Consider the following 15,739-nt stretch of genomic DNA (forward strand, 5'->3'; position numbering starts at 1 on the left):
TATGTATGTATCTACTAAACACTGTACTAAACAAATAATTCCCTCAACACTGTCAGACTTTCTACTAAATTTGCACTTCTATTCTACTAGTTTTTCTCATCATTCCTATCACCCATTTCCTCCCATGTTGACTGTATGACTGTAACTTGTTGCGTATATCCTAAGATTTTTATAAATATTGCTTCTTCATTGCTTATTTGACCCCTATGACAATCATTAAGTGTTGTACCACATGATTCTTGACAAATTTATATTTTATTTTATGTACGATGAGAGCATATGCACCAAGACAAATTCCTTGTGTGTCCAATCACACTTGGCCAATAAAATTCTATTCTATTCTATTCTATATGTAACTGTACTGTATATGTATATGTACACACAATAGTGGGTTGTAAATGATTTTACTACCAGTCTGCATGTGTGCAATGCTTCTGTGCATGCACAGGAGTGCTCCGGGCAGGTGGGTAGGGCCTCCCACCACCAGGGCTATCACTTCTCAGTTCTGGTCCAAAACAAGAGCAACCCACCGCTGGTATAGACACACACACACAGTACTATAAATATACTAAAGTAATAAAAGTGAATCAGAAATAAAGTGTATATAGAAAGATCAGCTTGACATTTTTCCTACAGAAAAAGGAGATATTTTTATATGATACAAAATTGGTGGGATATAAAGTACATTAGAGTGGCTTTTTCAAAAATCTTTATATCCTTGAGGAACCCTTAAATAATTGTCAGGTCTCTGGTGGGAATGTCTGCCTTAGCACTGAATATCAAAGTGGAACAATGAGTAAAAAATCATGAAATATATTTTTAAGAGGGAAGAAATGTAAAGCCCTTTACTTGGGTGAGAAATGTCACGCACATGAGTATATGAAAGGAACTACACTGGACAGCAGTGAAGCACAAGTTAAATTATGAGATGAGTGTAACTGCAAAAAAAGCAAATAAACTTTTGTACTGAATCAACAGAAATATAATGTTAAAAGCAAAACTCTTAATGTTTCCCTCTGTTGCTATTGTTCATGCAGTGCCTAGTAGATTGCATCCACTTCTCAATATCATAATTCAGGAAGGATATTGATAAACTGGAACTGGTACAGTGAAGAGCAACCAAGAAGATAAAGAGGTTAAAGCTTATAAACGAAACAGTTTTCAGATTTCCCCAGTATGTAGCCTACTGGGGGAAAAAAAAAGACTGCGGAGAGATATGATAATTGCCTTCAAAAATAGGAACTGCCAGAATAGAATTGTTCAGAGTTGTTCCAGAATGCATGACAAGAAACAAGGGATTTTGTTTTTGGTAGTAAATCATGAAACTTTTTATAACAGTTAGAATTATTCAACAAGGGAAGAATCTGCCTCAGAAAACAAAGGAATGTACTTCAATGAAAATATTTAAAGAAATGGTACATGGCTATCTGATGGATAGCACTAGAACTAGATACTTTCCAAGATCCAATTTTACAATTTATAATTATATGATAATTAGAAGGAACTAAAAAATCTTAATTAACAAGTCTGACTCTCTTATTTCTTGAACAAAAAAGCAAGAGGAAGTTTAAGATTATATCCCAATTATCTAGTCTTAATAATATTAAAATTAAAATAAAAATCCTCTCATCAACAATGAAGATGCTAAATGGTGGTAAGAAAGAATTCAGGGAATAGCGAGATTTACTGCCTGAGAGCACATACAATAAAAAAAAAATTGAATGGAAACCATAATAGGTCTTCGCTTGTTTGCTTGCATGATTGATTGATTGATTGACTGATTGATTGACTGATTGATCTAACATATGTCATACGATCAGTGGCGGGCTACCATTCCTGGCCCTACCAGGACGGTCCAGGAGTGCGTGTGCGTGCCCGTGCTAGGAACGGTGCCTAACCACCACAAGTTTCAGCTTCTGCACATGCACAGAAGACTAATCTCGCGCAAAAACACGTGCACGATTTCTGGGTTTTTGCTTCTGCACATATGGAAAAACACCTGGAAAATAGACAGAAGAACTGCTGGTCAATCTGACACAACTGGCAAAACAAGGTAAGGATTGCTTGTGGTTGTGCCGTGGGGGCAGCGTGGGCTTGCGGCGCGGTGGAGGGGCAAGCCGATGGAGCTACCGTTCGCAACAGAGCTGACAGGCCGCTAGTGGCAGTGGGGGGGTGGTGAACTGACAGAGCCACCCCCACCACGCCGCTCCCACCATACCATCCCTGCCACATCATCCATGCCACCCCCGCGTGCTACCACAAGTAGCAGGTTTGGGCAAAAATTGCAGATTTCTTTGCTTCTGAGCATGCGCAGAAACAAAAAAATCCAGTAATTTTTATCGGAATTGTGCCGGTTGCGCGTGCATGGTGCATACACACCCGGCGACAATGGAGCAAGCCTACGCACTCCATTTCCACCAATAGAACACCGTTCCTGCCGTTCCCTGCATACAATGTTAGGGAAATTTACAAATGTTAGACACAATGCAGCCCTAAATTGCTAGTTCATTCTGTTCAGCCCTTGCATGCCTATCCTGGGTGCACTATGGGAGTGGGAGCAAGCTAGCTTACACCAGCTGACCAGTGGCACTCAGGTTGCTGGCTCTTCTGGGCTCCTTTACCTGTTTGACTTTGCCTTGTGTTATTGCCTCAATTCTGGCCAGGTCCAGTGCTGGCTTCCCCTTCCTACATGCATGAATACAGATAGGTTTTCCCCACTAAAGTGGTACCCATTTATCTACTTGCAGTATTGCATGCTGTCAAACTGATGGGTAGACGGGAGCTCACTTCATCTCACAGAGTTTGGCTCAAACTGCTGGAGTGTAGACCAGCTCTGGCCAGCAGTTCTACTGTCATTATGGCACTGTGCCATTGCATTCCCTCATAAGGACACAATGAGTTATGCCATCTCATTGGCACTGATTAGGAAATACTCTCAAGTTTCTCTGAGCAAGGATCATGCAAGATCTCCTGGTTTTATACAGTTTAATTTAGCTCTTAGGTAAGACTTGACAGATGTGTCATGGTAACGGTTCAACATTCAGTCTTCCATTCCATTTTCCCTCTTTTAAAATAATAATAATGCCTTTAAATCAGTTTTGACTTCTGGAAACTACATGGACTATTCAAAAACCTTGCCAAGAAAATCCTGCAGTTTTCTTGGCAAGTTTTTTCAGAAATGGTTTTGCCCTTGTTTCTTCCAAGGGCTGAGAGTGACTGGGTCCAATGTCACCCAGCTAGCTTGGTACCTGGCTACAACTCATATTCTCCCAGTTTCTAGCTTAATACCTTAACCAAACTGGCTTTCTTTTAAAATTATATTTTGTTACAATCCATATTTTTTTCTTTCCATCCTTCCCATGAGGCCAACCAATTACTGAGTGTTTCCATAACCACCATCTCTAGCCTAGAAATCTCTTGCCTGTGCATGTTATTCTGCAGAGTTGCCAAATTGAAATGTGCCGTACAGAGAGAATGTAGTTAATAATAATTAGTTTTTTTCATTACCAAAACTTTACATGGCAATTAATCTATCACCTGACTCATAACTGTATCTCACAACATACCTAAATGTCAAACTTCAGAAGGAGTGAGGAAGAGAGAAAAGCATATGCTTCTACTAGACCAATAATGAGTTAGTCCATATGGACAGATGAAATTACTTAGTAAAATTGAGCCAATTAACAAGATTAATTAAAACAGCACCCATATTAGAAACAGGCTTGTTTTATTTAAAATTGATGGTAACCAGTAATAGCTTGATTTATTTCAGAACAAAATTTTATATCCGAGCATACTCAATAGAGGCTTAAGATCAAATATAATCATCAGGAAATGTGCTTGATTTGTTTTATTGTTTGTCTTTACCTGCACAAGTCTCATTTGATTCATCTTCATTGTTACCACAATCATTTGCTCCATCACAAAGCCATCTCTTAGGGATGCATCGGTTATTATGGCATTTAAATTGATTGTCAGGACAACTATGATTAACTGGAAGACATAATAATACCTTTTATATTTAGCAACAACCATTACAATCCACTGTAAATATGTCTCATAATAAATTGTATACCTTGGAAAAAAGAGACAATAAATGTTTACCATTTTCATTTTTTAAATCTTAGAGCAAACCATGAAACTAGGAATAAAAGAAATTATCTCTTACTATGAGGAGTCCCAAAAACAAATAAAACAAAGGACAGAAGCTTTAGGTTACTGGTAATATGTAAAATTTTAAGTCCACAAAAGATTTACTTATGCTTAACCTTGTGTTGGATGGTATTGATCCTCTATGGATGATTTATATTTTTGATCTCTTCCTCTGGTCACGCTAATCTAATTTTTCACTAATGCTTTCATTCTTCATTTAAATGCTTTACTATCTTCCAATCAAAACTTCTCTCTCCCTGCCCCCCCTACGTTTCTCTCTCTCTCTTTCTACACACACACACACACACACACACACACACACACACACACACACAATCTCTCAGTACAGAAATGCCATCAGATAGTATGCTAGAAGATGCCAATAAAGCCCTCACAACAATACCTACTATAGATGAAGTGCTATAGATGGCTTTAAAAGGCTCAGCATTAGCTATCAGGCTAAGAAAACATACCAATTACTAATTGATTAATAATTACCATGATAAGTGCAGCATTAATTAATCGATTGCCTATCATATTGACTAGTTAGTGTTATTGATTAGTGTGGCACTGATTACCAGCAAATAAGAGATTAATTAATCCATTCCAGCAAGTAACAGATTAACTAATTCAACATTAGTTGAATTATAAGAAGTAATCATAAGAACAAATAAGAAATACTTAATTATATATCTACACAACAAATCTACCATGACAGGCAAAAACTCCAAACACTCCACTAACAAGCAACCCCTCAAAAAAAGGAAAATAAAAAGATATCTCTACCAATGATAACCAAAGTGACTCCTGTACATCCTCTAAATGTACAGAACCAATAAATGAAAACGACAATTTTATGAAATGCTATCTATGTGACAAGTATGCCCATCACACATGTTTGGGAGTAACCAAACACATAGCCAATTTCCTACAAACATCCTCAGCTACATTTCTTTATCTCTGTCCATTCGTGTATACCCAAACTGGACAAATTTATTGTTCTGCTTGATAGGGTAGACACTATAGAAACACAACTAACATCCATTAACTCAATTGAAACATTTTTAGAAGCATATTTATAAGCACATTTAGAAGCAGAAAAGTGAATATCCAACAGCTCAAACTCCTATCACAACCCAACAACCACTTTCACGACTGCAACTAATCACCAACCCAGCAGATAATATCTCCATACTCAAATCAAGATTGCCATCGAACGTGAACAGAAACATCCAAAAGCTATTTTACTTGGTCTAGAAAACACCAATGAATCTGATGATAAAGTAGTCCCTCGCTATACCGCGCTTCACCTACTGCAGCTTCACTTCATCGCGGGTTTCTGAGGAAATCGATCGGCAGTTTTAAAAAAAAATATATATATATCTAAAATTGTAAATACTGTATTTAAATACTGTATCTAAAATAAATACTGTGTGGGAAGGGTTTATAAACACTTAAAACAATGAAAACTTACCAAACAATTACAATATAAATACTTGAATAAGTACTATCAGTCGATAAATTCCGCATCGCGGATTTCACCTATTGCGGCCAGGTCTGGAACGTAACACCAGCGATAGGTGAGGGACTACTGTATTGCTAAGGTTTGCAACATTATCAGCAACTCCCATATATCAATCATTTCCCCTGATGAAATCATGCAAATTTCCCCTAATGGCCCTAAGTTCATGAACAGCAACAGATTGGTGTCCCCACGCTTTTCCAGAATTGTTTGCAAGAATGAGTCTAGCAACTGCCACTTCATATTTGCAAAAAACTCAATCGCTAAAACCAACACCAACCATAACAAACTTTGCTCATGACCTGACCTATCCATTATACAATGTGCCCACTCCTGTGAACTCCACTCAGAACTTAAAAGCCAATAACACCAAGAAGAGACATTGACTACCATGCTTACTGTATCAAAAGTAAGACCTTCAACCCATGTCCCAACAATCACCTCCCCATCATCCAAAACTAGGCATGCACACCCCTAACTTCCTCAATATCCACCACTAAGACTTTAAATGCAAGCTACGTAATGTTAGAAACAAATAATGCCTGAATTCCTTCTCTTACTAAATATGGCTATATTTGACATTATATTTGTCTGCGAGACATGGCTGAATGCATCCCTCCCAGGCTCCATTTCACCAATAAGAGACTATCATATTTAGCAGTCTGATCACATCATCTGTAGAAGAAGTAATGTTGCTATCTTCTATAAAAAGTCCCTAAATCTTTTAAAAAAAGTCACACAGGAGCTCACTGTTCCCAAGACCATTGTCTGCAAGCTGTCCTTAAATACCACATTTCTTGCTCTGTTGCAGAGACTCTGATTACAACCTCATACATGCGAACAAACTCACTTCAATATTAGTGTGGGCAGCCTCATGCCCACATCCTCTTATCTTTCTTGGAGACCTCAATCGACCTCTTATTAATTGGACCCTAAACAAATGTACAACTGAACCCATACATGCAACCCTGTACAGTGCTGTTACTAATCTAGGATTGGATCAACTACCATATATCTCCGAAAATAAGATCCTGTTTTGTTGTTTTTTCAATCCTGAAATACTGTAAGTGCTTGGTCTTATTGTCATGCACTCAAAAGCGTGATTGGGTTTATTATGAGGCGATGTCTTATTTTGGGGAAAACAATGTAGAAACTAACAATGCTAAACTCAACAACTGTAAGGGGTGTGCATAAACGCACCAAAGTGCCAACTGTTCCCATTTATTTGTATCCATTTCCTTTATTCATAATCATGTTTATACCTATATCTGTTAAGCTTGACAAATACATACATACATGCATGCACAAACAAACAAACAAACAAACAATAAATAATCAAGTAAATAAATAATCAAGTAAATAAATAAATAATCAAGTAAATAATCAAGTAAATAAACAAGTAAATAAACAAATAAACAAATAAACAAATAAATAATATCTACTGGCTAAAATAACTTAGACATGGATGCCTTACATCAAAGATGAATTAGCTGCTAGTAGCAGTCTCCCACCCAGACTAATTAATACATGGAAGGACCACATTGAACCTCAAAGACCTCCACAAGGGATCAACTCCATCCAATGACCAATCAATAATTTGCCTCCTCGCAACATCAAAAGGTCTATCACACTTCATAGTCACCAAGTTACAAGAACATATGGCTCATAAAGACATTGAGACAACAATAGAAGATCAAAACACCAGTTGCTCACAGATAGAGCAGTCACCTAAAACTCAAATCTAGAAAGGCTCATGTGAGCATAGCCTAGATTGACTACATCTCAATCCTGCAAAAATGGTTATCTGAATACTTAGTGTTATATAGAGTCAACAAGACCACTAAGTGTAACTTCCTCAAGAACTGAGGACAACACTGGAAATCAACCCAAGAGAGCTCACACAAATGACCATCAACTGGGCGATGTACTATTTCCACTGTTATTCTACATAGGCTTGAACTTTCTCAGTCAGATAATCACATTAACTAGATAAGGGAACAATTTCTAGAGTGGAATTACCACCATTTCTATGCTAAGATACCATCCTCTACATTATTGACATCCAGTTGTATGCTAAGAGTGAATGAGATATTGCTGACCTACCTGACATTGGGATTTTATTTGGACTGTAGAAGTATGGATGGATGGTATTTTAAAATATTTAATTTCAATTAAATTTAAACTTAAAAGCATTTTAAAAACATTTTCCCATAAAAGTAACAAAAGAACCCACATAATATCCCTAAGCCACTGAGACAAAATATTAGGCATCACAAGCAACTTTTAAATGCATGTTTGAAAGGGTTGAGAAAGGAGATGAATACTTTTGTGTTAAAGTGTTTGCAGATTCCTCCACCCTCCCATGGAGTAGGTACTAAAAATGTATATTTGAACTCCTGGGAAAGATTGATATACAGTGATCCCTCGAGTTTCGCGATCTCGAGTATTGCGAAACGCTATATCGCGAGTTTTCAACCCGGAAGTAAACAAGACCATCTGCGCATGCGTGCCTTTTTTTCTATGGCCACGCATGCGTAGATGGTGGAGTTTCCCGCCGGGCAGATAAGCTGCTGGGCAGCTTCCCTGGGTCTTCCCGCTCTTGCCCCGGTAAGACCCCAGCGGCGGCGCGAGCAACGGCGTGGGCGGGCAGGCGGCACGCGCGGGGAAACCCCAGCTCCGCTTCCCAGCTGGAAAGCGGCCCCAGCAACGGCGTGGGCGGGCGGTGCGCGCGCGCTTGGGGAAACCCCAGCTCCGCTTCCCAGCTGGGAAGCCGCCTCAGCAACGCGCGCGAGCTTGGGGACATCCCAGCTCCGCTTCCCAGCTGGGAAGCCGCCCCAGCAACGCGCGCGAGCTTGGGGACATCCCAGCTCTGCTTCCCAGCTGGGAAGCGGCCCCAGCAACGACGTGGGCGGGCGGGCGGCACGCGCGCGGGGAAACCCCAGGCGCGAGCAACGGGGTGGGCGGGCGAAGGGCAGGCGGCGGTGGAAGTAAAAACACCATCTGCGCATGCGCAGATGGTGTTTTTACTTCCGCACCGCTACTTCGCAAAAAATCGATCATCGCGAGGGGTCCTGGAACGGAACCCTCGCGATGATCGAGGGATCACTGTACTGTAGGTCCTATACATCAGGGGTCTCCAACCGCCGGTCCGCGGACCGGGACCGGGCCGTTGGGGGTTTTCAGCCGGTCCGCGGCGCCAGGGCCCCCTCGGCCTTTCCGCGCTGCCCACCGCCCGCCCGATTTGCCCCCTCTGCTCCTCTGCCACCTCCTGCCTTTCACCGCAGCTCCTCCCGCACCCGGAACGCACGCCCTGCCCGCCTCACATTTGCCGAGAGGACTTTCGCCCCGGGCTCTCAGCAAGGGGGCTGCATGAGAGGCGGGGCCGGCGGAAGGTGATATTCAATGTCGGGGGCGCACGGGCGGTTTTGCGCGCGCTCCCTATCTCCCTGCTAGCCCAGTCGGAATACTGTATTCAAAATAAGAAAAGCCTTCGCCGGCAAAGGCTTTTCTTATTTTGAATACGTATTCCGACTGGGCTAGCAGGGAGATAGGGAGCGCGCGCAAAACCGCCCGTGCGCCCCCGACATTGAATATCACCTTCCGCCGGCCCCGCCTCTCATGCAAACCCCCTTGCTGAGAGCCCGGGGCGAAAGTCCTCTCGGCAAATGTGAGGCGGGCAGGGCGTGCGCGCGTCACCGCTGAGAAGAACGGAGAGAGAACGAGAGTGAGTGAAAGCAACAGACAGCAAGATAGAGAGAAAGTGAGAAAGAGAGAGTGAGAGAAAGGGGGGGAGAGAAAGAGATAGCAAGAGAGAGAGAACAAGAGAGAGAAAGAGCGTGGGAAACAAAACAAGAGAGAAAGAGTGAGAGAGAGAGAAAGCAAAAGAGACAGAAAGAAAACAAGAGAGAGAAAGTGAGAAGAAGAGAGAGAAAGAGGGGGAGAGAGAGAGAGAGAGGGGGGAGAGAGAGAAAGAGAGGGAGAAAGAGAGGGAAAGGGGGGAGAGATAGCAAGAGAGGGAGAGAGAAAGAGAGAGGGAAAGGGGGAGAGAGGGGGGAGAGAAAGAGGAGATAAAGGAAGAGGAGAGAGAGAAAGGAAGAGAAAGAAAGAGGGATAGAAAGAGAGAGAGAGTGAGAGATGCTCAGTGAGCCTTTCTTTGAAGTTGCCTTTCTTTCTTTCTTTCTTTCTTTCTCTTTCTTTCTTGCTCTTTTTTTCTCTCTTTTACCTTTCCTTCCTCTATTTCTTTTCTTTCTCCTTCCTATCTTCTTCCCTCCCTCCCTCCAGTCCTTCCTCTCTTACTCTCCCCTTTCATAAGTTTCCTTGCTTCCTTCCTCTGTTCCTGTACCTTCCCTCTTTCCTTCTTTCTTCCTTCCTTCCTTCCTTTCCTCCCTTCCTTTCCTCCCTCCATTTCTTGCTTTCCTTTTCCTTCCTCCCTTCTTTCCTCCCTCATTCCCTTCTTTCACTCCTTCCTCTCTTACTCTCCCCTTTCACACCTTTCTTTGCTTCTTTGCACCCTTCTTCTGTTCCTGTACCTTCCCTCTTTCCTTCCTTCCTTCCCACCCTCCGTCCATTCATTCACCCATTCCTCTCTTGATCGCCCCTTTTACGGCGCCGCTGACAGCTAGCTCCCCCCCCCACCGGGCCATGGAAAACTGGTCTAGCTGAAAGCCGGTCCCTGGTGCAAAAAAGGTTGGGGACCTCTGCTATACATAACACATAACTTCACTATCTCTTCACATCATAACTTTTTAAAAAGTTGTAAAGAGTTTAAAAGTTCATAAAACATAGATGCTGCACATTGTTGCTGTTATGTATTACAGTAAGTACTATAATTGCCATTTCTGAAACATCTGAAAAACACAATACTATTGTTTGTATTATGATTATGATGTCTATTTTTCAGACTTCTTAAAATATTACCGAGAAGCATTCAAGTATTTAACAACTTTCTGCAAATAACTGTATCCTCAATATATTTAAATTGATTATCTTCATTTGCATCTAGCCCAGCAACAAAACAAGGTCAGAGGGCATTTGATCAAAGCAAACACATTAGATTTTTAAATCATTGGCATTATTTATGTTCTGAAGCAGTGCTCTTCCAGTACAATATAAAGCTAATGCAAATAATTACATGATTCATTTTTATGCTTATTTTATTTTCATTCCCTTTAGATGTTTACATTTTTTGAATACATTATATCTAAACTCTTATAACAACAGCTGAAACAAACAGAAACTATAGATCATATTATTCTCAGATACTTACAACAAATGTCTGAATGCTCATCAGATCCATCCAGGCAATCATTATCACCATCACATCGCCAGCCGTCCTGGATACAGCGCTTGTTCCTGCACTGAAATTCATCCACTTTGCATAACTTAGGTAATACTTCTTCAGAATTAACTACAGGGACAAAGATACAAATATTATTGTTAATAGAAGCCTATTATTATTTTTTGCAATGAAGATTTTTAAATATTTCCTTAGTAAATATTCCAAATTTAAAATAATTCTATTTGATGGTCCCTAGATGCACATATAGATGATTTATTTAATTGTTTCCCGTGCTATATTTTTTGTTTTGCTTTTAATTATTTGTTTATTTTAAGGTAGTCCTTGACTTACAACAGTTTGCTTTGTGACCATTCGAAGTTGTAATGGTACTTTAAAAATTGATTTATGACAATTTTTCACACTTAAGACTGCTGCATCATCCCGATGGTCACATCATTTGCCTTTCAATGCTTAAATCACATTTATGATGGTTGCAGTATCCAGATCATGTGATTAACTTTTGCAATCTTCTGACAAGTAAAATCAATGGGGAAGCCAGATTCACTTAACAACCACATTACTAATTTAATAACTGCAGTGATTCACTTGAGAAATGTGGCAAGAAAAGTCACAAAATGGGACAAAACTTAATAAACTTTTTATTTAGCAACATACATTTTGGACTTCGTTTATGGTCATGAGTTGAGGACTACCTGCATTTGGTAACATTTATCTATTAGGTTAAGCTTTTGTCAAACTATTGCTATTTTCTTAAAGGATTATACAGAATTACTTCAGTATATCACATAGATAAACCTCCAGGTGGCCTTAACAACTCACTAAAGAATGGAAATGACAAGCTGTCTGCAAGGGTTATAAATCCTTTCATTCTCCACCATTTAACTATATACAGTAGTCCCTCGCTATATCCCGCTTCACCTACTGTGGCTTCACTTCATCACGGGTTTTCAAAAAATATTAATGAGAAAAATCATTCGCGGATCTTCGCTGGTTTGCGGGTTTCTGAGGAAGTCGATCGGCAGATTTAAACAGCCTGCGGAACTCGATTGGCAGGTTTTTTAAAAAAAATATATCTAAAATTTTGTAAGAGTATGGGAAGGGTTTATAAACACTTAAAACAATGAAAACTTACCAAACAATTACAATATAAATACTTAAATAAGTACTATCAGTCGATAAATTCCCCATCGCGGATTTCACCTATCGCGGCCGGGTCTGGAACGTAACACCAGCGATAGGTGAGGGACTACTGTATATAGTTTAACTATATAGGTCAGCTGAACATAAAATCGAAGGGGCTAAAATGATAGGTATGTTTATTAAATTTTTTTTCATATGCACAAATTACATGGAACTTTAAAGGTATTGGGAAGATTGTATCCCAAACAAACTCCCTTTTTATGACCCTGTAATCCATGGGTGTCAAACTTGAGGTGTCATGTTGCCATCGGGTGGTATATTATGTTTTTTTCCCTTTGCGGAACTGGGGGTGGTGGCCTGCACATGATCCATCCAGCCCATGGCCTTGAAACCCCTGCTATAATCTCTTAGTTTGGAATAGTCAATGAGATTGGATGGAACTGAGCATTTACCAGCAGGATGCCGAAAAGATTGCATCTAAAGTGAAGGGAGGACACTTCAACTACCTATTTAAAATATATATAGGAAGAAAAACCTTAAGAAACTTAAAAAATATATCTAAAAAGCAATTTTTGGATCTTACTGAGTCCAACTAATGATGACTGAAAAACTTACACCATAAAGAGAAGTTAGCAAGAATCAACGAAATGAGTGTGTCAACATTTAGACATTAATATATTTTTTTCTTCGCAACATACTTACAAGCCAAGAGAGAAACAGTCTCAATATGGCCTCTCTATTGTGTAAAAAATAAAGAAAGAAGAAAAGGATTCCTTCAAATCATTTTTCACTCCAGGCAACTGCCTGGATAAATTCCTACAGTTTGGCATTTTACTACTTCCTTCCTAGGGCTGGAGATTAATTTGCCCAGAATGACTTTGACTTTGAGATAGGAGTAAGAGCTCACTGTATTCCACTTTCTAGCCTGATGATTTCATAATTAATTCTGTTTAAATCCAGCTCTGGAGGACACACTGTCAACTTTAGCTTTTCATAGGCAAGGCAAGGTGAAAGCAAAGGGAAACGGAAATGGAAATGAAAGCATTACTGATTATCACCTTTTAGGTCAAATTATCTAATAAATTACCATTGAAGTAATTTAATCCTTCCTTTCATATTACAGCGTGTACAGTATCCAGTAAGGTGGGGTTCACCCATCACAGTTTTGTTGGTTCTGTTGTGCCTTTCTGTATTTGACTTAAAGCATGAGGTTCACAACTTGGGGAGTCTCCTAGGTTAATTGCTATTACTTAATGGGAAAATAGAGGCAGTGCCTAGGATGTTTTTGCACAATGCTGGCTGGTGGCACAGTTGCATTTCTATGTCTATATGCCGCCCCAAGTCTATGGAGAGGGGCGGCATACAAATTAAATAAATAAATAATAAATAAATAAATCCTTTTTACCTTTTCATTATGAGTGGAAGAATGCTGGAAATGAGCAGAATCAGAACCCCCAAAACTTTACCCTTAGGCTGTCCATTGTTGACCTCACCCAATTCCTAAGAAGTCAGTAAGCACACCAGTGTGCTTACTGACCAGTGTGTTTACTGACCAGTGTCCATAAGCACACCAGTGTGCCTAGTATTCCTGCCCTAATGTTCCCTCTTATCAGTACCCATCTTATGTATATAAGCAATGTTATATCTATGTATATTACAAATACGTACTTGACATAATAAATAAATAAATAAACAAACAAGTAAATAAGCAAATAAGTAAGTAAGTAAATAAATAAATGAATGAATGAATGAATGAATGAATGAATAAATAAATAAATAAATAAATAAAAGGATTGTGGGTGATGTTATAAGCAGAGGAAGAAAGCTTTTTCAGCCTTCCACTATTCTTTTTTAAAAGATTCTTTGGGGGGGAAAGTTGTTTTATACACATGGGAATTTCTCAAGTATAAGTAATTAAGTAATTGTCATTTTGAATTTCTATTACATTTCTCAGAAGGATTTCCTTTACATCATATGAATTCCTGAGTGAATGAAAGCTGCTTAATGCAAAATGCTGGGCTTTTTATCAGCTTGATGTTTGTGAATCTTTCCCTTTTTAATGCTACATTTTATTACTCTGACTATCTTTCCTAAAGGTGAAATACAAAATTTTCTCATGAAGATCATACACATGCAGGTTGTACTGTTTTCCTCCAAATGATGATTATCAGCACAAGCACACATTCTGCCTCCAGGTATTGCTAAACATAGGGTACTGCATCCTCCATTATTAATACGGCATGCGTTGTCACCTGGAATTAAAGAAAAAGCAACCTTTAATAAAAAATATCTCAAGCAACACGATGAAAAGCTGGGTACAAATATATGAGAAAATTCTCTACAGGCATACTGTTTGGATCGATGCACTTTCCTACAATCTTATCTTTTACACTTCTAATCCACAGGGAAACACTCTATGAATAAACTTATTTATTTTATTTACACCTCAACATTTCTCTCTGTCCATGATCAGAAAACCTATTATATTTCGTACAAATGTATTTCTTTTTTAAAAAACAGACAAACAAATCTAACTTAATTTTGTTATTAGGACCAATAGGACAGGGCAAGGAGGTTGGTTTACATGGAGATTTAAGTGGAATCACTAACAGGATGATTAAGCAAGAAGATCAAATTCACAGGTTCTCAATACACTCCCCCTCTTCTACCTGCAGCTGTTGAGACATTTCCAAAGATGAATTGATGCAAGCATATCATCATATAGCATGAACAACTGAATGAATGAATGAATGAATGAATGAATGAATGAATGAATGAATGAATGAATGTATGAATGAATGAACGAACAAACAAACTATTCTGACGGGCTCTCTGGTAGGAGCCTCCCGAAAATTCAAGGGTACAAATTTCAGACACACACACGTTTGAAAATTCAAAACAATGTTCTTTATCACAAAATTAAAAATAAACTAATCACTCTTTTTGTATTGCAAAGAGCACTCGTCCCAAAACAACCAGGTAGTCTGTACAATTTCCCTTAAGCAGTCATTAAGTACTTAGCTAGCAGCTATGAAGAAACTTCACACCCCTTCTTCTTCCAATGAAGTGAGACACACACACACACGTTGCTCTGCTTTGGTTTCAAAGGCGTGAAAAATCAACAAAGTCCAGAAAACAGCAACACACGATTCCTGAAGAACTGCAATCAGATACACTTTCACAATGGCCAAACCCACACGCTGCTATTTATAGCAGCAGCCCTAATTACTGGAGCCCCACCAAAACACAGGTGGCCTCTCTTATCTCCTGTAATATGTCCTTACTTGGTCTCTTCAAACGCATAATTCTGCACTTGCGTGGGTCCAAGACATCTTCATCCGAATCAATGGAAGATAATGGAGATTGACTGCCTGAGCTGTGTGCCAAGCTCCCCTCTTCCAAGTCACTCCCGAGGAAACTAAACTCTAAACTGACTCTATCGGCAATAACACAGGCCTATGACATGTTGAAGTTTCCCCTGCATCCACTTCCACATTCCCTGAGGCAGGAGCTGGGCCAGAGCTAACCACAACACAAACAAACAAACATCAAGGAAAATGGAATACACCGCAGATTTATTTACATTCTTGGTTCACATTTTTATCACTTTAAATATGATAGGAAAT

General features: G+C 39.5%; 1 protein-coding gene across 1 annotated transcript in view; it reads right to left on the reverse strand.

Moving 5' to 3' along the window:
• The window catches only part of LRP1B (LDL receptor related protein 1B), a 1,143,506-nt gene that overhangs the window by 312,982 nt on the left and 814,785 nt on the right, over positions 1-15,739 (reverse strand). The window contains exons 15-17 of the mRNA XM_070731453.1: positions 14,243-14,365; positions 10,941-11,081; positions 3,868-3,993 (exon numbers count right to left, since the gene is read on the reverse strand). Coding sequence (XP_070587554.1) covers positions 3,868-3,993; positions 10,941-11,081; positions 14,243-14,365 — 390 coding nt within the window. The remainder of the gene's footprint in view (positions 1-3,867; positions 3,994-10,940; positions 11,082-14,242; positions 14,366-15,739) is intronic.

Source organism: Erythrolamprus reginae, chromosome 1 (assembly GCF_031021105.1).
Source record: "Erythrolamprus reginae isolate rEryReg1 chromosome 1, rEryReg1.hap1, whole genome shotgun sequence".
NCBI lineage: Eukaryota > Metazoa > Chordata > Lepidosauria > Squamata > Dipsadidae > Erythrolamprus > Erythrolamprus reginae.